Raw genomic sequence first — 24,995 nt, forward strand, 5'->3', positions numbered from 1 at the left:
AGTAATACCATAACTATTCCAATTTCCAGAGAAGAAAACCAAGACTTAGGTTAAGTAGCTTCCCTAAAGTCACATCATGCTTAGACTATAATTTAGACCCCGAAGGCTAATTCCAAAGCCAACGCACGCGCATACACACACACACACTTTCTCCCTCTCTCTAAATATATATATATTCCATATATTTTTCTCTATCTCTATGGATATATGTGTGAGTGCATGCATGTGTGTACACTGAAAGTAAACTAATATAAATTAAATGGGGACTTTGTCTATTTCTAATATCTAGGATAATACCCAATATGCCTTTAGATTAACATTTATACATTATGTAAGATTTTTATTAGAACTCTAACTCAGCAAAACATTTTATCTTTCTTTAAAGCGGACTCTGTGTAGACTTAAAAGTCATGCCTGTCTCTTCTTCTGGAAGCTCTCCCTAACTCCTGGCCAGGTTGTCTTTCTGCTCGGTGCCTCCCAAAACACCCTATCTCCTGAATTATAACAATCTCTGCACGTTATTGTAACAACTTGTTTAATGTCTTTTCTATGCTCCATGAAGGTAGAAACATGCTTTTCTTGTTCCCGACTGTAACCCCAGTATCTTTCATAGTGCTGAACACATAGTAGAGGCTCAGTAATTACTTGCTGACTGAATGAATACAGCCACAACAATATTTGTCCTTATAGCAATATTATCAAGGCCGTGTTCTACAAATGTGTTCATTGTTTTCCCTATCAGATACCTACTTATTGTAGAATTAGTAAACATGGTAAACCTTAGCATTTTAATCAATTTTGTGCACATACATATAAACATATGTAGACAGTCCTAATTCCTGCTAGAGAATATTAACTGCGAGCATGTCTAGACACATCGCCGCTACCATGAGGAGGAGTTTAGAAACTCTATAATGTCATAAGAAGCAACTAATTGCTCCTTTTGAACATGACTTATATAAGTTTACCGTGGGGATAGGCAGGGAACTTTAAAATTTATTGCAAGAGCTCCTATTTCATGGAAAAAGAAAAATGAAGTGCCCTATTAAAAGAAACAATTTTCTTTCTATTTATAAGCCAAGAAATACAAAATTTATTACTCAATTATTTGTAAGGTTTATACAAGTCATTATGTTTTTGTTTGATGTACTCAACAAATATTAAAGATTCCTTCAGTCTCAAATGATGGTCGGTTTTGAGTGTTCACGTCTGTGGGTCAGAAGGAAGAGATAGAAGCTTACAAGACAGATGAGAAGGACACACGCCCAAGAGAGGACGAAAGGCGTGGACAGGCAGCGGTCAGGGAAAAGAGGCAGGATGTCACCTCTACGCTAACTTGTATTTGCAATAATGGCCTTCTAGAAGCTGGTATCCTCCTTCTAGGCTTGGTGTCTGCAATTTTCCTATCTGTTACTTAGGTGAACGGTCATACTCAGAGTGCAGCCGGGTGAGCCGGTTAGGCGCTCTCCCCCGAACACGAGTGACCGAGAGACAACAGATGAGCAAAAGATCTAGGCACTTAATATATACCACAAAAACCTGTCCATTAAATATCCTGCATTCAAAATTAACCATTAATACTTGTGTGGCTATTTAAAGAAAAGATACAATGGAGCAAGTTCCAGGTTACAATGCATTCCTTTTCCCATATGGTTCCTGATACAGGCTTGCCCCAAGGCTAAACCCTTACCTCCCTGGATTCAGTCCTCACCTCTAAGCAAATAACTCCCACGTTTCCACAGTCTGTTTACTCCTGGACTCATACTATATAGATGGTGTGCAGGACTTCAAAGCTGAGACGTCTCCAAAGAAACTCATTTTTTCTGACCAAATCTAGTGCTCTTGGAGTCTCCTTTCTCCTGGTTTACAACAGTACCCTTCTCCCTGTGTCTCAGAATGGAAGTGTTCACTTATTTTCCACAACCTACTAGATGTCAGATGTTTCTACCTCAATGGTGTTTTCCAAAGCTCTCCGTGAAAACGGTACCGTCGGTTCTTTCCTACTTCTCCCGAACTGCTTCAGTAAATCCCCAAATTTCTCTGTGCCTCTAATCCTAAAAGTCAAAGATGATCCTACCAATTTCTTTCTCCAAAATTTCTCAAAGTTCCACCTTGCATAAAGATTGTAATCAAATTCCTTCTCTCAGTATTGAAAGCCTTTTGGAATATGATCTCTACTTATTTTTCAAGATCATTTCTTAAAACATTCCTAGCCTCTCCCAGTGTTTACTGAATATAATGTAGATATCATTCCTGGGTATGATGTGGATATCACTCACCCTAACGCCTTTGCTCAAGTCATTCTTCAAACTGGAACAATCTTAGGTGTCTGAAGTCCTCCTTGTACCTTACTGTCAGTCAGGTCAAAGTCCCTGTGTCTCTAAAAAGCTTTCCCAGATTCCTCCCAGTTAAAAAAAATCTATCCATTACTCATACATTTCCAGCGTGTTTTTAAAATTCTATTATGACATTCACTACAGTATGCCTTTTATAGAAAATCCTAACTCTTCTATTTCTTGTGAATTCCTACAAGGAAGAAGCCATGTTGTTTTACCTCCATAACTCCTTCACAGGGGAGTGTGATAGCTCTCTGATAGCTAAGAGCAGCTCAGGGAATGCTTGTTAACCACTGAAAGAAGAAATACAAGAATGAACAGTCTTTAGTTTTTCTATTCTATTCATTACTAACCCTAGTTCCCTTTTCCTGATCTAGGGAACTATTTAACTTATGCTTCAGGTTTTGAAATTGTCTACACATAACAACTCTTCTTTGTGGGGCTTAAGGCTTTGTGCTGTTCTTATTTGTTCTTCATTTGGTAACCCCAATCAGATGAGAAACACTACGATTTAATCTACTTTTGCACCCAGACAAGTGTGACTGAAACTCAGGGTTCATTTCCTTTGTTGGGGAATAAAAGACTTCAATCTTGAGCAAAGCAAAGGCTGTCCAACATTTACATATTTTAAAATTATTGAATTATCTTCATTTTCTTTTGCATGAGGGACACATTCAGAAAGAACTGTGTATTTTGGACCATATTAGAAGAAAATACACCATCGGTGAGTCTGATGGGGATACAAAAGGAAGCTCCTGGCCTTAGTCACTACCAGAGACCCAAGAGGTCACTTTAGAGACCAGGAAAATACCAGAAATAAACAAATGCATCTTAGCTACAGAACCTTCTTGGCCCCTTCCCTTAATTCTCCTCATTCAGTTTGAATGAAAATTCAAAGTATGAAAAATAAAAACATTTCAGAGCTACGAGTAATAAAAAGACATGGAGGAATCTTAAATTCATATTATTAAGTGAAAAAAGCCAATCTGAAAAAGGCTACACCTTGAATAATTCCAACTATATGAGATTCTGGAGAAAGAAAAACTAGGGAACCAGTAAAAAGATCAGTGCTTGCCAGTGGTTGGGGGACTGGGAAAGAATGAATAACTAGAGCACAGAGGCCTAGGGCAGTGAAAAAACTATGTAGGATATCATAATTACAGATACATGTCATTACACATTTGTCCAAACCAATAGAATATAAAACACCAAGAGTGAACCCTAATGTAAACTATGGACTTTAGGTGACTACCCTGTGTCAATGTAGGTTCATCAATTGTAACAAATGTCCCACTCGGATGAGGAAGGTTGTGCATGTGTGAGGGCAGGGGGTGAATGGGAAATCTCTGTACCTTCCTCTCAATTTTACTTTGAACCTAAAACTGCTCTAAAACATAAAGTCTATAAAAACCCAAAACCAAACCAAAAAGCCTTTCATATCATGTAGTATGTTAGTAAACTAAACACACACACACACACACACACACACACAAACTATCTTAACTTGATTTTCCTAATTATCCTACCAGGTGGGTATTATACCTTCCACTTTAACAATTACAAAACAGAAAACTCGGAGACATTAAATTCTCAAGATCACATAGTTATTGAGTGGCACAGAGAAGATCTGAATATTATAGTGGTTAGGAGCATTTATAACATAACACTAACTCCCTCTGAACCGATTTACCCACTGACTAGCTGTGTTATTTTGGGGAAGTAACCTGAATTCTCAGTGCCTCTGTTTACTCATCTGTAAAGTGTGAATAACGATAGTGCCCACTTCACACAGTTGCTGTGTAGATTACACGAGTTTGTGGCCAGGGAGTAATTAGCAGAAGATGAGAGCCATGGTAAGGGTTTATTGGTGATATTGCATCAGCAGTATTGGTATAAGCAGCAGTACTCTGGATATGCTGAATCCAAATAAAATCACCTTTTCACTAAAGGGTACCCTTTGCTTGGTGACTTGGGATAGAAACTGCCACCTACTCTTAAGCTTTCCCACAAGTATTTAATTGGATAGAATTCTGATATGAATTCTGTACATTCACATCATCCCTAGCAACCCATTCATAATTCGGCCTGGACATCAGGGCTAAAACAGGGAGCACTTTGCTGACTACGATGTTAAGAAACACATATTAGGTCTTTGTCCCAGTTCCTGGCACAGAGCTCCTCAAACCCTTGTCATTTCTTGAGTGAGAGGGTTAGTGGGGGCTTTGGGGTTATTCATAAAAAGTCTCTTTTAACCATACCTGAGTCCATACTAAGGAGGTGACTCTTGGAGGATGGGGGCTGGTTGGCTAAAGGGTTGAACTTTCTGTTCCATCTCCCAACCTCTGGAAGAGGAGAGAGCCTGGACATTGACTTAATCACCAGTAGTCAATGATTCACACAACTGTGCCTACCTAATGAGCCTCCCATAAACCCCCTAAACACTGAGGTTTGGAGAGCGTCCGGGTTGGTGAACACATCAACGTACTGACAGGGCGGCACACCCAGAGAGGGCATGGGAGATCCGTGCCTCTACCCCCATACCTCCTCCTAGTCATTTCTTTCATTTGCCTGTGCCTGCGCTGTATCCTCTAGAATAAACGGGTGATAGAACGTAAAGCTCTTTCCTGAGTTCTGTGAGCTGTGCGAGCAAGTTATCAAAACCCAGGAGGTGGCTGTGGAGAGCCCTCAATTTACAGGCAGTCAATGAGAAGTACAGGTGACTTGTGGGACTTGTGACTGGTGGGTAAAGCGGGGGGCAGCCTTGTGGGACTGAGCCGTGGGGTGTGCCTAACTCCAGGTAGTTACGTCAGAATTGTTCAGTGTGAAGGGAAACACCCCACATGTTTGGTGTCAGGAGTGAGTGGAATAAAGAGAGAGGCTTCTCTTTTACTGACTTTCTTGTCTATCTCCAGCATGACAGTCATACACAAAACATGCGAGCCAAGGAACCTGCCCCAAAGAACAGGAACAAGTGAAATATCAGCATGTTGGTCAATCCCAGAGATTTTCAGAACCAGGTCATTAATTTCTTGTGAAGAGGTCGAGTGAATTCTGAAACCCTCAGCAGATCTACCTGGTGGAACATTTTGCAGGTTCAGCTCCACTTGAATCTTCTTCACAGGTTTAGGCTATTTTAAAAACTGTGACCTTCATTTATGAATAGAAAGGGCTTTACATTTTATATTGACAATGTACTTTACATAGAAAAATTCAGAATAGCTAGGAAGTGCGATTTTAATATTTTTAATGAAGACAGTCTTGTATCACTGCTTTTTATGTTTCTATATTGTTTCCCCAACTTAGTTGTACTTAACACTGTGACTTGCAGAGTTGGGTACTCGATAACTTTACTGCATTATCGATTGAAAAGGGCCTACAGTGGGGTAGGGGCAATTAGCGGACACTTCCCACTTGAAGAATATTGTGAATTTAGCAAAACAGCTGCTTCCCAGAAAATTGGTTATGCCTTTCAATTTTTCTTTCTTTAGTGACTCTCAGATGAATGAATTACTATCCTCCTGGTCATATGTGAAAAATTTGACCTGTTTGCTTCTTACAGGATGCTATTACTATTGTCAGGGCAAAGAAAGTTGAGTGGTCCATGACTATGATTATGTCTTACCAAGTTTTAAGCAGGGATATTTAATAACCTACTGAAGGAAGTCAGAAGTTAAAAATATCCAAGTGTTACTTTTTTCACATGGACTACATAATTCCAAAGAGGAAAATGTAGATCCCACTGTATAGAGACATACTTTTCCTCTGTGGGGTCTAACCTGGATAAAGAAGAAAACTTGAATGTAGGCTTGGCTAGTGGACTGAACGAGAGTGGGGTGGATAGAGGTTTCAACAAGGTCAAAGATAAGGTGTAGTCAGGGGACCAGGAAGCTGGAATGTTAGGAGAGTTGGAAAAACCTGCGAGCATCACCTATCTCAAGGGGCTGTTGCGAAGGCTGAATGAGATCATGGACGCGGAGCAGAGCATCAGCCTCGGTCTCCAGCTAGGAGCCTGGTTTCAATCCCTTCTCTGCCTCTTCTTGGCTGAGTGATCTTGCAAAAGTGACTTATGTTAGCTGAATCTGAATTGCCTCATCAGTGAGTTGTGCAGATAAAATGAGATAGTAGATGAAATGTACTTTTTGCATAGTAAGAACTCAGGTGTTAGTTATTATTATTCATTACTTTTATTACCTCAGGTCCTCTTATTTATTTATTTTCACCCCCAATATGTTCCATTCTCCTTCCCTATTTTATTTTTTTTTTCTGTAGAACTTAGGCTGTAAATTTTACTTGTTTATCTTTTTACTTTTGATTCTCCACATTAAAATGTAAGCTCCATGATGACAGGGAATTTTTCCTGTTTTGTTCCCTACAGGGGAGTGCCTAGGACAGTGCTGGCACACACATTTAGTACTCACTAAATATTTGTTGAATGAAAGAATCATTGTATAGGAGTATAGGAAGGGGGACACATGGTTAGTTCTGAGATAGCCAAAATGACACTTGTCAGTAGGGACCATTTCCAAGATGTGGCCAGAGGTGTGGGTTAATGAGTGGAGGGAAAGTTTATTGGAACTGAAGAAGTCAAGAGGCCGTGGAGCAAGGGTCTTGGGTGGATCATCCCCATCGAATCTATGACACAAAAAGAAGCTAGGGAGTGAGGCGGAGAAGAGGGTGAAAAGGGGCTGCCAGCATCCCTAAGCCTGTAGATGAACGCAGAGGAATGCTCCGTAGTCAGTGGTGGACGGCCGTAAGTAAAAGGTAGAATGAGCAGATGGCTGCTTTACATTATGGGGAGTGGGAGTTGGAAGTAGCAATGGGGAGTTGGGAGAACTCGTAGTCCCATGACACAGGGCCCACAGAAGACTAAGGAACTTTCCGTGGAGAGAGCTAGAGGAGAAGAGATGGCCCCTGGAGAGAGCTGGGATGCAGTTAAGGAAACAGGTGGGCGAGTGTGGCAGAGAGCCTGGGAATGCAGAGAAGGGTGTTGCTAAGGACATGACAGTCCCACAGGTTAGTGGGAGTGAGACTAGTAAACAGGAGCACGGAGCTGTCTTGAGAGGAGAGTGCAAGTGGCTGTATGCACAGAGGAGAGGTGACACTCAAGAATGTATGGCTGTAGGTCGTCTTTTTTTCCATTACCAGATACAAGATGATTTTGTAGTTAAATAAGTTAAACAAAGAGAGGGACAGCACATTTCTGGAAACATCTTGATGTTCAAATGCTCTACAGAATTATTCAAATATCTAACAGTCACATCTTCTACTTGTTATGGAAATATCTTTCCCTTCCTTCCATCTCAGAAGAATACTTGATAGTTTCAGTTGGATATACTCCTGGATGAATGAATTTAAACAGTTACCACCTTTCGTAACCTTCACCATTTTTTTTCAGCTCAACTTAAATAGGTTAAAATTTCAGTGAATTTTTTAAAAATGAAATTGTTTATAAAAGTAAACCACTAAGACAAGCTTTGGAACTCTTCTGAGTTCGAACTGTCATCTAATGCTTTTCTATCTCTCTTGTTAAGTTAAATTTGGAGGTGTGAAGCATCTCAAGCTATCTCCAAATAAGTTCATAAGGCAAAGTTCATTAGTGAGTTGGTTGATTGGTCAGTGACTCAGACACTCACTGGGTAACCACAATGCCTAGAGCACTGTAAGAACAAAGCAATGGATAAGACAGGCTAAGGTTTTGAACATGATAGAAACACTATTTAGATGCCAACAAATAATAATTTCAAAGCTATTTGGAACAAGTGAATATTTTGAGCTGGGAATCTTTCTTCCTCTTCTGCATTCCCTGAATAAAGAATTGAAGATAAAGATAATTAACATTAATAATAACAAATGTGGGTAAAGCCAGAGTGCCTTAGAAGAATATACTAAAAGTGCTACTCAATAAAACATGTTGAATGACAGTCTTTTGGGAGTTTAAAATTTGGGTAGGGGCACTGTTCTCAAGGCATTTTAACATGTCACTGTTTCTATGCCATTTTATCATCACAGCAGAAAATTTAAAAATCATTCCAGGTTGCACTAGCTAAAACTACCTGAGACGAATGTACATAAATGATGAAAACAAAGTTTTCCATTCTTAAAATGTAGCCATCCTTGTGTCATTTTTAGTTCTGGGGGTAAGGTGTCATTTTTAGTTTCTCTTAAGTCTTCTCTTGAAGTTCACTGTAACGTATTTTCATCTGCATAAGCGTTTCTTGATGAGAAGACTAGGGACACATTTATGAAACAGCTGCTCCTATAGTCCCTTAAGAAGCCTTGCCTATACTTTCCAGCCTTGAGCAAAGTCCAAGATGAAGCTAACACAGAACTAGAGATTCCAATTAATTTCTATTCAACCTCTTTCTTGTATGACTTCTCTTGGCTTAAATTGAGATGCTTAAGGAATTTGGATCTTACTAATTAAAATGGCAATGTTACCAACTTTAGATACCCCAAAATCTACTAACAAATATTTTTTTTTCCTAAAAAGAAAAAAAGGGGCTCACATTGCTATTCCATATGTTTATTAATACTTATATTTGATTGATGATGTGGATTTTAAAAACAAACAAACCAAAAACCAAAAGTTCTCTTTAGATTGGTATCTTCAGAAAAAGTCTACCTCTCTCTGGTTAAAGAAATCCAACCCAAAACACAAGCAAACCAACCAACAGATACTCTAAAGCCAAAACAAACCACACCAACAAAAAATTATGAAATATATTTTTTGGAGCCCCAGATGTTACTTGAAGGTTGCCGGTAGCATATGGCTTAATTTCCTGGTTAAAGCAGAGTAAACTACAACTTCTAATGTGGCCAGACTGAACCAGAGAAAGGGCCTTTATGTATGCAGGTATTGGCTATAAGTCAGGATCACCAACCTATTCAACCGTAGCTTCTGCTCTGAGATGTGCTGATCAGTAAAAAGACACGTGGGCACTTTTTAATTCCATCTGATTCGAAGAGAAAGTTTAGCAGGTCATAAATTTGTGGATTTTGCATCTTGGTTATCACAAAATTAATGGCCTGAGGCAACGAAGTTTTCCGACATCATGTGGAAAATATGCATCTTCCCTTAAAGACTGCCTATCCACCTGTTCTCTGCCTGACCCAGGATAGACATCAAGTATTTGGGAAGCTTTAAATCATACAATATTTCCTGTTGCTACCCAAGCTACTCCAAGCTAAGGACTTCCATCTCTGGGACCATCTTGCAAGGAAAAGTCACTGTTAAGAGAAAAAAGCCACACCACAAAAACTACTTCAAAATCTGTATCAGTCATTCTGATTTTTTACAATGGTGCTAAAACACACACTTAAGTTAAGAAAGTTCTTTTTGTTGTCATGAAATATAAGATGTTTAATATTTAGGTTCAATTCTAGAGTAGAATATTTTTTGGCCAACTTTTTATCCCAAGATAAACTTAGCTATTTAAAATCGTAGAAAGCAGAGTTTTAAGTGATATGTGTAAGATAGTCCATTAATTAAGTTGAACTACTTAATTTTTCCTATACAATAGTTTAAACAGGCCATTTTATCAAATGCCTGGCCTGTTAAAATGATTTAGAATTTAAATATAAAACAGAAGAATGCTAATCCTTAATACAGAATATAACAAATTATCCAACATTGAGGTTAGATACCTGACATTATATTTATGTATATTTTCTTTCATCTTCTAAAATGGCAAGTCCAGTGGTAGCTGTACATTTTACTAGTCATTCCAGTTTCAATTTCCATTTCAGAAGATGTAAATAGAACTTACTAAAATACTTTTTTTCTTTTCCTCACTTTTCTGACCTCCTATGCAGCATTCCTTGTCATAAGAATATTTACACATTTACATTTTACAATAATGGACGTTGTATCTGAAATATTAATTATCCAAAGCAAAGTTAAATTCCAATTCCAACCAAAAATGTCCTTATATTTGTTGCATTGCATTTGCAAAAGAGTTAAGAAAGAGCCCTGGTTGACAGAGTTAAGTTCCTTGCCCAAAAAAGGTGTTTGTTTTTTTTCAGTTTAACACAGTTAATTAAGTAACCAATATTAACTGCAAATTAGCTTTAATTTTTTAATATGAAAAAATCGAAGATCCCGTACAAACCAAATTCATGGAATATTTTCTTTAGTATTTAATATTTTCGAAGTAGCCATAGCATTTTTATATAGAAAGTGAGACCAGGTCTTTTGAAGAGAATTGGGATTTAAAAATGTGAATGGGGAAAAGGCACGAGGGGAGGATAAATTAGAATCTGGTATGCTATGCACTACTTACCTTCAAAAGTCAAATAAAACTTTCCTCTGTCAAACCAAACGAGGGAAGGCTGTTCATTCTCTGCATGGCCAGGAGTTGAAGCGGGATGGGAAAGGTTAAGGAGAGGGAGAGAGAAGGACACAGTATGAGTTACAGAGCAGGTCATTCATCTCACTAGGGGGGAGGGCAGAGGCACTGCATGCCGTTAGCGTGCAGGAAAAAGGGAAGGCTGGCAATCTATTATTATTGTTATTTTGTTTTCAGTTCGAGAAACAGAAAGCAAAAGCAAAGCTATGGAGGCCTAAAGGGATGGGCACGTGTTGCTGGTAGCTTGGTACTCAGTGCTGGTGCGCATGGAGCAGAAGTCTTCCTGGCCATGCAGGGGCGTCAGCATATTTTAACTGCACGAGTTTGGCCAAACTGTCATTCAGCAATTGCTGTATTTATTTCATCTTCAATGTCATCCCCTTCTATGTTTTCAAAAAGATGAACTCGGAGTTATAGGTTATATAAAACTTAGCTGAGGTTTTCAATAACAACAGCATTGCATATCAACTGAAAGTTCATGGAAGATGTCATATTTCTTCCATCCCCTCCCCTGGAATCACCTTAGGCATCCAGACACAAAACACCCTTTACCTACGTACCAAAGAGAAAACAAGATTACTAACGGTGCTCTACTATATTTTTAATTAAAAAGCCGTCACTGGACACATAATTCTGAGCAGTTAAATTATTCCTCCTTCTGTAAATTCACAAAGCAATAGCATCTCACCTTTTTGGAACCTTTTCACTGAGAAACTGTCATGCAACCTGCGGCTTTATAAAATGTTCACTCAAAAAACATTTCAGTGGCATGAGTTACACGATGAACAGTAAACAGACGGTGCATCTGATCGGCACTGGACACTCATGAGGCGAGGAGCATGTCCATGAAGTTGAGCATTCAGATGGCATAAGGGCTTGGATTTTTAAAGTCTAGATATCTAGAGATCACTCGGCTAGCACCATACCTGCAGGCGTTTCACAGCGCCTTTCAAACGAGGGCAGTTTGTCATAAAAAACATCATCTTCTGACACTATGAACCAAAGAAATATAAAGGAATGGAAAACAAAAACACAAATACAAATCTCAAATGAAATCAAGCAACACACTTTACTGATCGAAACACAGGAATGATTTTAATGGAAAAGGAAACAAAACCTAAGACACTGAGATTATGGAAAGGGTATAAAAAAGTGATGTGCTTATTTCATGATGAGCCTATGAGAAGAAATGGAAATCTAAAAAATGCCAGATGTTAGCATCTGTGAATTCACTGAAGTCAGCTCCATGGAAGAAATCACATCCCCACCTTTTCAGGGAGTTGTTAAAAGCACTATCATTAATAATTGACTCGTGCAGGTGTATTTCACTCAGACACAATTCTCAAGTGGCTAGACATATATCCATCAACAGAACCTCTGGACAGAGTGTTGACAGCTCAATGGGATCACCCAGCATGCACCTTCCTCCCCATGGGGAAAGAGGAAGCTTTTAATGAGACCGTAAAAATGCAGCAGTATGAATCTGAGGTCCCTGAATGAAGTATCCCATTTCAACTTCATCAATATCCAAATTCAATTTGCCTTGCACTGTACTTGGTAGTTATGGATTGTTAATTTTGAACAGCATTATTGTAATTCCATCTTTGGCTATGGTATCAGGCATGGCCAAATGTCTTTGTAAACTGGTCACAACAGTTGCTCTGAATCCCAACCGTTCTGGATCTCTGTACACGGTCTCCCTCCTCACCAACAAACAAATGTATACAATTGAAGTTTTATTCTATGTGATTTAGATCAATCAGTGCCACACGTCTGAAGGGTATTATTATAACTTTAATAGAAAATTGAATAAATTCTGTACAAAGACCGGTAAGGGAGAATTTTCCCTAGAACGCAGAGAGGTAAGATAAGGAAATGGATGAGGGTAGTAAAATTATTTCAAAAACTCTGCTTCTTGGAAAATATTCTACTAGCTTGCCTCCTTAGACTTAGTGAATAAGGCAGGGAAACTATTTCTTTGTCAATTCTTAAGGCCCTAGGATAGCACCTGTCAATCAGCTTTTAATATACATGTGGCTTCCTTGGTGGCTAGAATAAGCAAATGCAACTCCTATAATATCTGTAGGAGAGGAAAAAGAACTGGCCCTAAGAAGGATACCCCATAATATCTCCAGAAAATAGGACACAAAAAAGTTACATTGGCAGAAACTGAATGTAACAGTGCCTTTTCATACCTATTAGTGGGGAATGGTGGAGAATATTCCTTTCTTTTGAAGAACTAATTTTCTGTTTACAATCTCCTTAAAATGAGGAGCCTCCAATACTGTCATTTGTTCTTTGAGCTGAAGTTACAAAAGAATGGTTCGTAAGGGCTGAACAGGGTGGCTATCATTTTTTATTGTGGTTGTAGACATTGAGCGCTTAGAAGAAAACATACTAAATAAATCAGAGAACTTAAAAATGGGTGGTTGCATAGCTCTGTGCTTAATTTAAATAAGGGCAACACTCAAATCAAGTACAGAAGAAAAATTTCCTTAAGAACTAACCATGGAAATTGCCTCAGATTGATCTGAGATAGGGAAGTCAGTACTGGAGACAGGCTTTTCAAAAAAAAAAGGCAGAAGGAAAAAAATACTAAACTGTGAGAATTTAAAATTGGGATCAAGAATATCCACCTCCAAAGGTCTTTCTTTTTGTCCAGAATAATTGATGTTAATATAGTTATATTTTTTAAAAAGCTTATCTAAGTCAGAATTGCCACCCAGCTTAGAGAGACAAAGACTTGGAGGAAATATTTTAAGTTTTAAATGCTATGACTAATATTCCTGTACTGAATACAAATCACTTTTGCTCAAAGATCTACACCAAAGGAAGCATCAAAGTCCATCTGATGCCCGTAAATGATTACCTTTCATTCATTACAGATTCCTGGGATGTTAAAGATGTAATTTAAAAATGCATAATTAACAGTGAAGGAATATAATTCATAGTGAATTTAACAATGAAGAAAAATTGTCTTCAGGGTGGTCTTTTTGCATTGGGGTACCAAAGGAAGGTTTTGCAAACATCGAAAAAAATGACTATCACCTATAGAAATAAGAAACAAATAATAAATTGGATATATACAATTAGAGATAACTCCCTGTTTATCTCTATCTCTAAATGTCTAGGAATTTGTTTCTGACAATAGAATAACTTTAAACACTTTCTTTACTCACATAATATTAATAGGATTCTTCCCCCCAAATCAAATAGTGAAGGTCCTGTGAGCTTTGTTCAGTACAAAAGGAGTTTGTTGTATTTCATTGATTCTACTATGTGTACTTTTTAACCTCTCTGGAAATGGGATGGGTCTTAAAATCAATATGATAAGGAAGTATTGCACCTTACCTCAACTGGCAGCTTTCTCCGCCCTTTCTCAGTCATATAGAAAATAATAGTGCATCTTCTGATTGAAGGTAACTTAAATTCAGCGACATATAGTTGCAAAGGGACTCTTCATTATTTGAATGTGACAATGCACAGAAAGTCCTGTTTTCCATTTGGCATCAGATTTACTACTTTATAACCACAGGTCTCATGAAGAAGATTTTATGCCTGAAGTCTGGCAGGAGCAAATTCTTACTTGAATTGTTGTGTAGGAAGACCAGACATGCTCTTAAAAATTTAATCCCTGAATTACATTAAACTTTGCAATAAGCAAGTACAAATAATAAGTATCCAGTTTCTGCCACACATGTCCCAATTTTGGCACAAGTGTCACAGGAAATGTCAGAAAAGTATCTTGGTGGAGGGAGGGAAATATTGAGCCATCGATGTCAGGAATTTGCTGCTGAAATTCTATCTCCCCCAAGCCATCTGATTACATTAAGTTGATGTTCCAAGGCAGTCATGAACAGTCAGCACCTTAGTGCTGAACAGCCAAAGCACATCCTCTCCAAAAAGAGATAAACAATGCTACACAAGGTGCTGCTGGGCGGTCGTTGACAATGTATTTACTTCAGAGAGAAACGGCTGTCAGGTGACCCACAGCAGCAGGAAATAAAGAACAAGAGAGTGAAGAAGATGAAAACCAAACAAAAATAACAGACCCAAACAGATAAAATCAGAATGCTCCTCAGCAATGAAGCAATGTGACCAGCCTCTAAGGTGGCTTTTTTCTCTTTTTAGTCCCTCTGTGGTTCATCTTAAAAGAATGCATACTAGCTGTGTTAAGAATCAGAGTCACTGACCAGGATTTGAGATTTCTGCAGCAGGGAGCATGAGAACACATGGTACAAAACGTGGCCACAGGTCAAATGCTCTGTGTGTGCAATTTTCTCTATGAATCTCAATGAGTTGAAGGAATAGGTTAGATGGTCATCTGAGGTCACTTGAGGTCTGCTTTCTGAGTGACAGTTTATTATCCTTACTTTCCTCTCTGGACCACCAGGAAAATCACAGAGAGTGAGTGGAACAAATGACCTTGAGGAAAAAACAACAGAAAAACAACAAAGCAGGAGTGGGGGAAATGGCTGTAGCAATCAAGAGTATTAAAGAGAGTTCAAAAATAAGGTCAGAAGTTACAGAAAAGACAAAACAAAACAGCGACAACAACAAAACCCAGAGAGAAACTAGCTAATAGGCATCTAAAATTAGGGAGCCCTGAATTGCCCCAGCTGATGATGCAGGTAAAGAATAGACATGGTTATATAAATGGTGTTAAATATCTGTCTGTTAACGAATCATATGAAATTGGATAACTGGCTATATTTTCACCAAATCTGAAGAATTCTTTGGGGCTGATCTGATTAAAAATGTAGAGCACGTGATATGGTCGAAATTCTCTTTGGGGGCCTAAGAGGCACACCTTAACTTATTTCCCTGGGAAAAGAGGGATTTCTTCTCCAGAAGAGCTTCAGGCTTTGATCAAATTACTCCTCCCATGGGCAACTCTGTAGTGTGCTCTTTTTTGGCAAGTAGCAGCAGGAATTTATTTAGCTTTGGTTAATGATTCTCCCAAGCAATGCAGCATGAGCCAGCTGGTTTATAATATGGGAGACTTGGAGGGCATTCAGACAATAAAGGAAGACAATGGGAAAAAATGGAATGGGAAAGCCCAGGTCAGAGATACCATGCAAACATGAGAGAGGAAGCAGGAGCTATGGAAGGTGGGTAAAGAGGTGTAGACAGAGACCGGCCTTGGGAAGAGGGAAGACACTCCAGGCAAAAAGAGGCATTTAAACCTGGGAAAACCATCCAGCTGAGCAGCCATTCTCAACTCTTCACTTTCATCACACCATAAGGAAAGAGGCACAAAGGCATTTACTGAAAATGCCAGCAATGACTTATTTCTTGGGGAAAATTGACCGCACATCACTGAAAAGCACTACAAAAAATGTCGAAAAGTTTTCTCACGTCCCACAGTGCCCATGTTTATACCATCTGTCAACATAAGGAGAACCAAAGTGATGAAGAAATGAAAGCTTCAAGAAAATAAAAGTTCTAAATTTTGTGATTTCTGATGCGTTACACGGTTGGAATTTAAAAAAACATTCCCCCCTCAATGGAGACTATTTTCATTATAAGAAATAATATCTAAATTATAGGATCTTATTTGACGATTTCTTCTTTACTTTTATGAATAGCTCTGTATGGAAATAGCATAAGAGAATTCCTGCAAAACACAGGTGTTCACATTCTTTTATTTGCTTATTTGCTTACTTAAAGCACTTTGCCTTCTTTGCTGAGAAGGTGCTTTTAAAAGAAGAGTCAGATGATAGTAGCAAAACACACAGCAAAACAACTTTGATCAGAAACATTGGGCGTTAGGGTTTTCAGATCATAAATAATAGCCAGTCAAAACCACAAACAGATTAGAAGAGAGGAGATAATTTTTACCAACTGTCGGGGTGGTGGCTGCACTCAAGGAATTGGTGGACGATATTGAAGAAGTACTTTCAGCTCGGGCTAGGGGTGCTATCGGAGGAGGGCTGGAAGAATGGATGGGAGGGCTGAAAGGTCGGGGCTGCAGGGAGAAGAAAAGAAATGGAAAGTTAGATTCACAGGTCTGCCCTCCATGTTTTTAGGGTCTCCCGGCCCCAGATATGACAACTCAGGTTCTTAAAAGAGAACAGGTGGCACCATTTTTACACTGAAGTTGATTCTATCTGTACAGGAGCTTGTGGATGGAGCTAGAGGAACCACCAACCGTAATGCGCTGCACTCAACAGGAACATCACATTTAGAGAAGCTGAGGTCTGGGGTGTGGTCAGTGATGTTTCAGGAGGATGGCCTCTTATGCCCCCAGGAGTTAAGCAAGTAACATAATGTGAGAGCTTATACCCACTGAAAGATATTTGAATACAGAATACTGTACTGTGCTAGCTAAACTAGGTATCAGGGACATCACCAGTCTGTGACTCCTGTGTGCAGATACCAAAGAAATTTACCTCTGCCAGAAGTCTCTTAATTGTTCACACAGAATGTTTCCCACCCCTCAGCCTTAAAACATGATGCAAGAAATGTCAGAAAAAACTCATTGGGTCATACCACCGTCCTTTATATTCACATAGTGTGCCTACCACCGGTAACTTCTCTGTAGTCTGGGGACAGAAATCAGGACTTGCCCTCCCTTGGAATCTTCCAAAATCAGATAAATATGGTGAAAGGAAACCTCCCATTCTAAAGGATTTAGCACAATTGAGCATTATTATCTTAATTTTCATCAAACCCACTGTAGAAGAACTAAGGGCCCCAGGATCCTATTCCTACTATTTTCGACCTTGGCTTGAAAGATGTTAGAGATTTGAGGGCAACTGAAACGTACACTCTGATTGCAGTGACTGTCTTTCAGATGTCACCTGTCAGGGCCATTTGTACAAGCACTGTAAGTAAGACTTAGACCTGAAGTTGAGATGACCCGCATTCAGGCACTTGGACTCCTGTTTGTCATTCCCACTGGATGTTTCTGAGCAGGCCAGGGCAGAAGGGAACATACCACATCTCCGACTCCAGGCTTCCCTGGAGGTAGCTTTGGCCGAGACGGAGGCCGGGGAGGAGGTGGAGGTGGGGTCGTGGTGCTGCAAAGAACCAAGGGGGTGGCTGGCCGAGCAGGGGATGATGCACCTGAAAAACAAGCTGGTGTTAAAAATGACTAGGAACGCAGGTGGCCAAAAGTGCTGTCATCACTGGATCCCGCCTTCCCCATTCCCCAACACAGTGTCAATCACAGCCATTTTTTTCACCTCAGCAGTTAGTACAGTCAACTCTGTAGCACATGGGGTTTGGGTTTGTTTTTTTTTTCAATAAAGAAAAAAAATCACTAGGTTGATGGCAGAAGCTGAAGCTCATTGCCTTTTGTTGTCATGTGACACCCAGTGAAAGGTAAATCCTTTTATTACTCCCTGTGACAGAAAATATATTCTTAAGACTCTTTTGGCTGGGTGGGCGGGTATCCTTCATTTTGACCATGGTACACACCAAACTTATGATAAATTCTCTTGATTTTTGCATATTCAGAATTTATTTATGTCCAAGATGAAAATGGAGGTTAGAACTTGAAAAAAAAAGATTTTTCATATTATATGTATATATACATATATATAAATATGTGTGTATGTGTATATATATATATATATATAAATATTTATGTATATAAAACACAGAAGAGAAGTATCCTTCTTACTGTGCTTCAAGATATGAGTGCTAACTTCATAAATGTAAGCAAACACTTGATGGTAAGCAAAGGACAAAATGTAAGAAAGTAAATTAGATGGTACATGCATATTTTGTGTGTAGAATCTTAACAGAAACACATTGAATTTAGAGGATTTTATTTTTCAGACGTGGCTAGGTAGGAATCTGTCTGTGTAGAGGTTGCCTGCGATGATTTTTGTGATGATTTTTAAAAGAGCCCTTGGATTTACTTTTCTGGCTGTCAATGACAAGCATGTGAAACACAGAGGACACACAGAGGTTGGCATGCACGCTGATGAGCACACCAGAGAGGTCTCTAGACTCAGGGGTCTGCCTGTCTTCAGTCATCTGTCCGGGATACACGGGTAAACTACTTGGCTAACAACCTTAAGAAAGTCAAATCAATATTCCAAACTGTTCTTGTTCAGTCAGAGAACTTCCAACTACTCCTGAGGTTTTTTTCACTTTGATTAGAAGCACAGGTATCAAATCATTCCAAGAAAAGTCTAAGAAATTGTGCCCCAGGAAAATATCTCTCCCCAACTAGCCTCCCCTCCAACATGTCACAAAACTCTGTTCTCTGGAGAATCCTAGACCAGCACCTCCATGTCCAGTTTTCAGATTCTCAAGGAGATTTGGAGTTGAGCAGCAAAACCCATCACCTCAGCATCTGCTCCCATCTTAGGCATGTCCTGGAGGTGAAAATCTTGCTCCTTTGTTTAAACAATTTGAAATGTTGAGTGCATTGTGTTTCTCTGTGTTGCTTATTCTAAGTGTAGTTTCATCGGTGCGAAACCCTAATAATTATTACCACCCATCCCTACCGATACCTCCTCTCCACCACTACCAACTTTTTATTGTATACTCACTTTTTATTTTATTGGGTCAGCATCTATGTTAGGCATTTTACATGCATTATCTTATTTTACTCCCACAATAAGCTTTGGAGGAAGGTACTTCTACTATCTCAGTGGAAAGTAAAGCTCAGAGATATTCAGTAACTTGCTCAAGGTCACATAGCTCAAATGGTCTATGTAACTACAAAGCCTGAGCTTTTAAATGCAGTGTCTTGTAGCTTTAGGTGGACCTTAGCCCCATATTTTGCACAAAGGTCTTCTTTTCGCATGGATAAACTGTATACTTTTCTCTCAATATAAATATTCTTAGTCTTTGGCTAATCTTCTCTGAATAAAAGAATAGGGTATATTTTGACAGGTCCCACTACAAAGTTTTCTTTATACCCAGGATGTTTTCAGAAAACAGAAGTGACAGCAAAGAGATGGGAAATAAATCTTTACACAGCAAAGTCTTTGTCAGGAAGTTTTATGGAGCTTTTTTGAGGGTTCTACTTTGCTGGAAAACCATGCTATAGGAGCGGGTCAAAATGTCTATCCATGGGTCTATTTCCAAGAAATAGTCTTCTGAGTCAATCTCAGGAAAAGGTCAGCTGTGGGATTTTGACTTCTCTGAGCCTCAGCTTCCTCTTTTAAAAAAATAAGACATGTTTCTACTTTGCAAAGGGGTTGTCACAATTGGAATGGACAATGCTTATTAAAGTATTTACTAAACTATAAAATACTACACAAATGGAAGGCAGTTGATGATGGTAAAGATTGTTTTTTGATACAGGTACGACTAGAAGCAAGGAAAAAAGTGGCTAGTTAACTGGTTTCCTTTTCCTTTTGCTGCACGTTTTCTTTACTGTTTTACTCACTTTTTCTTTACTGAATTGATTTCATTGATTCGTTGTGCAGTTAGAAGATACTAAGGGAGTGTTTAAGAAGCAAAACCTGCTTGACAGAATACACACATTCAGCAGAGAGTAGTCAGGGCCTAAGGAGTATTTCACAACTGTACTAACGTTTCACACGATTTTGTGAGATTACACAATTATTTTGTATTGCAAGAATATAGAGGGTTATTATTTGTACATCTCTATCCTCATTCTTCTACCTTCAATTATACTTTCATTTTCCCTTCAAGCAGTGTTTATTCCCAAGAACAATGCTGGAAAATAATTGGACAACATTGTTTAACTTTAAAAATCACATGTACGTCATTTGAGTTTTGTGAGTTCAGAAAAGTTGGCAACCATTGACACGCTCTCAATCCATCTGCTGCTCTCAACCTGGAGTTCGATCATAGCTTTGGTATGAGAACCACATAAGGATGACTTCAACTTTCATCTCTCTTTTTGTGTGTGTGCTCGTGGGTGGGGGAGGGGAGTGGGGGGGAGAAGTGGTAAATCGAATCCAACAGACCTGAGGTCAGACAGATACTGGCTTTGCTATTTATTGTTTTGTAACGGTGGCAAGTGCTATCTTTCAGCATCCGTTTCCTTACCTGTAAAATGAGGCTAATACATCACAATGTTGTGGAGGAGAATCAAATGAATTAAAATATATGCACTTCGAAATATGTGAAGAATCAGTCTTTCCCAACTTGTGTTCCTTAGGACACAATTATACCATTGCTTTGAGGAAAGTATTAAACATATGTGGGAATGGTTTCACACTGCATTTCTTTTTTGGTGACCAGCACATTAAAAGCCCTAAAACAATACTGTCCAACAGAGCTTTCTGCAATGATGAAAATGTTCTGGAACAAGTGCTGTCCAATAAGATAGGCGTTAGCCACATGTGACCACTGAGCACTGAATTGTGCCTACTGCATCTAAATAACTGATTTTTAATTTTAATTTATTGCCATTAAGATTAAAATAGCCCCACGTGCCTAGTGGCTTCCATATTGGACATGTAGTTAGGAAATATATTTGTTTCATTCAACCCCAGGTAGCTCAAAGTTATTTGCTTATGGGGGGTTGTATGTGTGTGTCTGTTTGTGTTTAACATGCTTTACTATTGCTTTAGTTTCCCCAGTCGGGAAACGTTGCACTGAACGTTCTATCTTTATGGACACCTCTCTTTCCCTGGTCTCCAAACTTGCTTCAGGCCAAGAAAACACTTTCCCCATTCCATCCCCTGGGCACACACAGCCCACATAGGAGAAGAGGTAGCCTTTGCCAAGAATCAGTGTCTGCATTCCAATAAAGCAATGTGTTGGCCAAACTATGTATTTTGAACTTTTGCCATAAGGAAATTAAAGTTCTTGGAGCAAATTCTTAACTTCCAACTTTTTCAATAGCAGGTAACTCTTCTGATTCACGAGGCCTGAGTACTGTCTAAACTTGGTCATTGGCAGTCATCTCAGTGTGAATGAAATTTTTAAAGTAGGCATAATGGTATCTAATTAAATATAGTTTGAGGTATACAAGATGAGTTATTCCCATCAGGTTAAGTTTTAAGAAGCAAGTAGTGATAAGCACTATGAATCTTTAAAACATGAGACCCTATCCTATTCTTTTAATCCTAAATTTACATTTCTTCCAGTCTGTGTATATTTCATCAATAAAAGATTTACAAGCAAATAAACTGGGACTTAATTAAGGAGATAATGGTGCACAGTTTTATTTATTCATGAGCTTCATTGGCCCAGTTCGGTCTTCTATTTAGAAATTCAATCCTTTAATACCAGCAAAGTATAGTTTTTTTCCAGCACAGTTATTAAGAATTGATAGTCTTTACTGGTAACATTTTCAAGTAATTTTAAATAAGAATATGGAAACTAAACACTAAAACAACAAAACTCCCAAGGATTCTAGAAAGAAAGCTAGAGCTTCTCTTGTCACTCATTAGCTCAGTGGTCAATTCAATCAAACAAGCATCTCCCAGAGCCTTGTGGAAGGTGTTGGAGGAGCTGGGTGAGTAACAAAGCTCCCCTCCCCCAACCAGAGGAGTTTACTTTGAGGAGAGCATAGTGGCCGGGCCACTGGAGAGAAGGCATTATTCCTTGAAAAGTTCTTTCGGAAGACTCAGAGCCTGGCCCAGGAAAGAGAGTCCCATCCAACGCAATGGAAACATGCCCTTCTTTGACAGAGGACAACTAGCTTCTTTGGGGTTGAGGTCTGAACTGAAGGTTTTACCTAGGGGCCCTTTATTATCTTTACAGTTAAGTAAGAACCCCAAAGACCTAAAAAGGAATAGAGGGTGGAAGTGAGGCTCTAACCCTCCAGAATTATAGAAAGGAACACAGAGGAGTAGGTTTGGAGAGAAGACTTTTGGTGATCTTGATGACACTGTGCAGTACAGGTGTGTGTCAGTCTCAAATAAGTTTGGGATGTTTTGTCACTAAACCTTACAAGAGTGCCTGGAGGGCATAGTGGTTGAGAACACAGGCTTGAGATCAGAGAGACCCGAGGATGAATCCCAAGTCTACCACCTGCAGCTGTGTAAACTTGGGCAAATTACTAAACATCCAAGAGCCTTGGTTTTTCGATCTGTAAAATGGGGGAAATAAGAGTATTCACCTCATGGGGTTGTTGTAAGGATGAAATGATGTGCATAAAGTTCTTGGCATGAAGCCAGGACAAGAAACTATAGCTGTTGCTCTTATTGGCAAAATAATGGCTCTCAGAGGTCCTATAGTAAAGCAGCCTGCCGATTTTGTTTTAACATACTTTCCCAAACTTAAATTTTAGTACTGCACTCTTTTTCCTTCTTGGTGGAAGAAGGGCACACCTAAGGATATAAAACACTGATTTTGTGGGCAGTGCATGTGACTCTCCAGTCCTCTCCTTGATCGGCTTGGATGCTCTCACTTTAAAGCACAGAGCAGTTTGCAAACCAGAGCAAGCACTGAAAGATACTCCATTGAAAGCAGAAGCAATGATGACTATTAGAATAGAGACAAACGTCTTTCCTTTCTGTCTCTTACTGGATCTAAATAACTTAGACTCGGTCGCCTCTTTCAAAGAAAATAAAAAACAAATAGTCCTTGACACCCCTGCAAAGGAACCTAAACCAAACCCACAGGAACAGTTGGGAAGGCACTGGAGGATCTTGTCAGAAAAACAGGAGCACCAATGGAATGAATAATACAGAAGCTGCATTAGAAAAATCTTGGTCCTTCTTGGATATGCTTGGTAGTTCCCATCCTTTCATAATTAGAGAGCACAAAATGAAGCTTCAAATAAGGGAAACCAAAACATCAGATTCAATGTCAACATGTGCATTTAGAATCCCAAAATGTACATTTCTGATAAACTGCTCCATCACCTGTCACTGTACTTAGAGTTGACCTCATAGGCTGATTGAGCATGTCAAATGATGACATCAGAGAGCAGTTTGTTTCAGTGGCAGCTTGATTAGGCTGGGGATGCAATAAGGCAGCCTCTTTTTTTGCTGTCCTCTAAAATCTCTTTTTCAACCCCTACTTCTTTTTCTCTGAAGTAATTAGAGGAGTTAACATAGTTCTCCCACCATAAGGAAAATAAACAGAAAAAAAATAGAAGAAAACGCATTGATCTACAAAAACTAGGACTCTTGAAAAAAAATACAAACGATTTATAAGCTTGTAAATTGAATAATGTCTGAGGATCTAATGTATAATGTGGTGACTATAGTTGATAACACTGTATTGAATGACTGAAATTTGCTAAGAGAGTAGAACTTAAATTTCTCACCAAAAAAAGAAAAAAAAAGGTAAATATGTGAGGTGATGGACTGTGTTAATTAACTTGGTGGGAGGAATCCTTCACAGTGTATGTGTATATCAAATCATCAAACTGTACACTTTAAATATCTTACAATTTTGTCAGTTGTATCTCAATAAAGCGGAAAAAACCGAAAAAAACCCAAACAAACTAGGGATCTCGTGGAGGCATCTGATGAGGAAATCAGACATTAAACATGAAACTCATTTGCTGTGAAACCTGTCTTTCTAGAACTTTTCCTGAATTCTAAACAATGACATCACAGCTTTCTTTAAAAAATATACACCTTAACTGCAGGGTGGAAGGCAGGGCACTCCTAAGGGCTGCGAGTGCAGGGCAGGACACATCCACAGACTTGCACTATGACCGTGAGCATTCGATGCACTAGTACATGCCACAGGGCACAGGACACCCACGCCAAAGGAGGGATGGCTGAAGCTCTAAAGCCAACTGCCAGGCAGGAGGAGGGCGTTGCTCACACTGCAGTAGCCACGGCCATTCCCGGTCACACGAAGCACACTCAAACATAAGACGTACCACTGGTGGTCCCCGTACCACTGCCCGAGCCAGGTCCGGGGGATGAAACCACAGTCCTGTAGGTGGGTGGTGGTGGGGCAGGCGGAGTTGCTCTCTGCCCCAGACCCAAATCTTTAGGAGATGAGATTGTTTCTAAGTAATCATCTTTAATGAAGGCCTGCTCAGCGACTTTCTTCTGGACTTCTTCTAAGTTGAGTGGCGATGGTACATTGCGAGGGGGACTTGGAGGTCCTGGGGGGCCAGGAGGGCCTGGGGGGCCCAGAGGTGGGGAGTCAGCTGGGTTGTCTGAGGCAGCTGGTGGGGACACCACCTTTTCCCTTGGAGTCAACTCTGGAGTAACACGTTCCGGGGATGTATCAGAAAAATGGACCCACTTTTCTTCAGCATTAACAGCAACAGACTTGGGGGACAACACAGGGCCAAAAATGCTGTCCAAGTCATTGATTGATGGTAGTTTTTCAATTTTGACCTCTGTGGCTGCCTGGTCATTTCCTGTGGTTAAAGTAGTTGATTTTAAAATTTAATTGACTTTGTTAAAATTATTTGTATGGGAAGTGGGAGGGGTGAGGCAAAGCCTGGTAAATAGAT

The 24,995-nt window shown here is 39.4% G+C and overlaps 1 protein-coding gene across 9 annotated transcripts in view; it reads right to left on the bottom strand.

Annotated features, from left to right (window-relative positions):
- Nucleotides 1-24,995, bottom strand: part of SGIP1 (SH3GL interacting endocytic adaptor 1) — a 211,781-nt gene that overhangs the window by 37,991 nt on the left and 148,795 nt on the right. For 3 of the 9 annotated variants that reach the window (XM_073788675.1, XM_073788663.1, XM_073788667.1), the window contains 4 exons: nucleotides 24,408-24,899; nucleotides 17,622-17,749; nucleotides 16,523-16,649; nucleotides 10,616-10,675 (listed from right to left, as the gene is read on the bottom strand). In XM_073788675.1, coding sequence (XP_073644776.1) covers nucleotides 10,616-10,675; nucleotides 16,523-16,649; nucleotides 17,622-17,749; nucleotides 24,408-24,899 — 807 coding nt within the window. Of the gene's footprint in view, nucleotides 1-10,615; nucleotides 10,676-11,607; nucleotides 11,674-16,522; nucleotides 16,650-17,621; nucleotides 17,750-24,407; nucleotides 24,900-24,995 lie in introns of all 9 variants that reach the window. The other 6 variants (XM_073788682.1, XM_073788678.1, XM_073788686.1 and 3 more) reach the window with 4 other exon arrangements.

Source organism: Tursiops truncatus, chromosome 1 (genome assembly GCF_011762595.2).
Source record: "Tursiops truncatus isolate mTurTru1 chromosome 1, mTurTru1.mat.Y, whole genome shotgun sequence".
NCBI lineage: Eukaryota > Metazoa > Chordata > Mammalia > Artiodactyla > Delphinidae > Tursiops > Tursiops truncatus.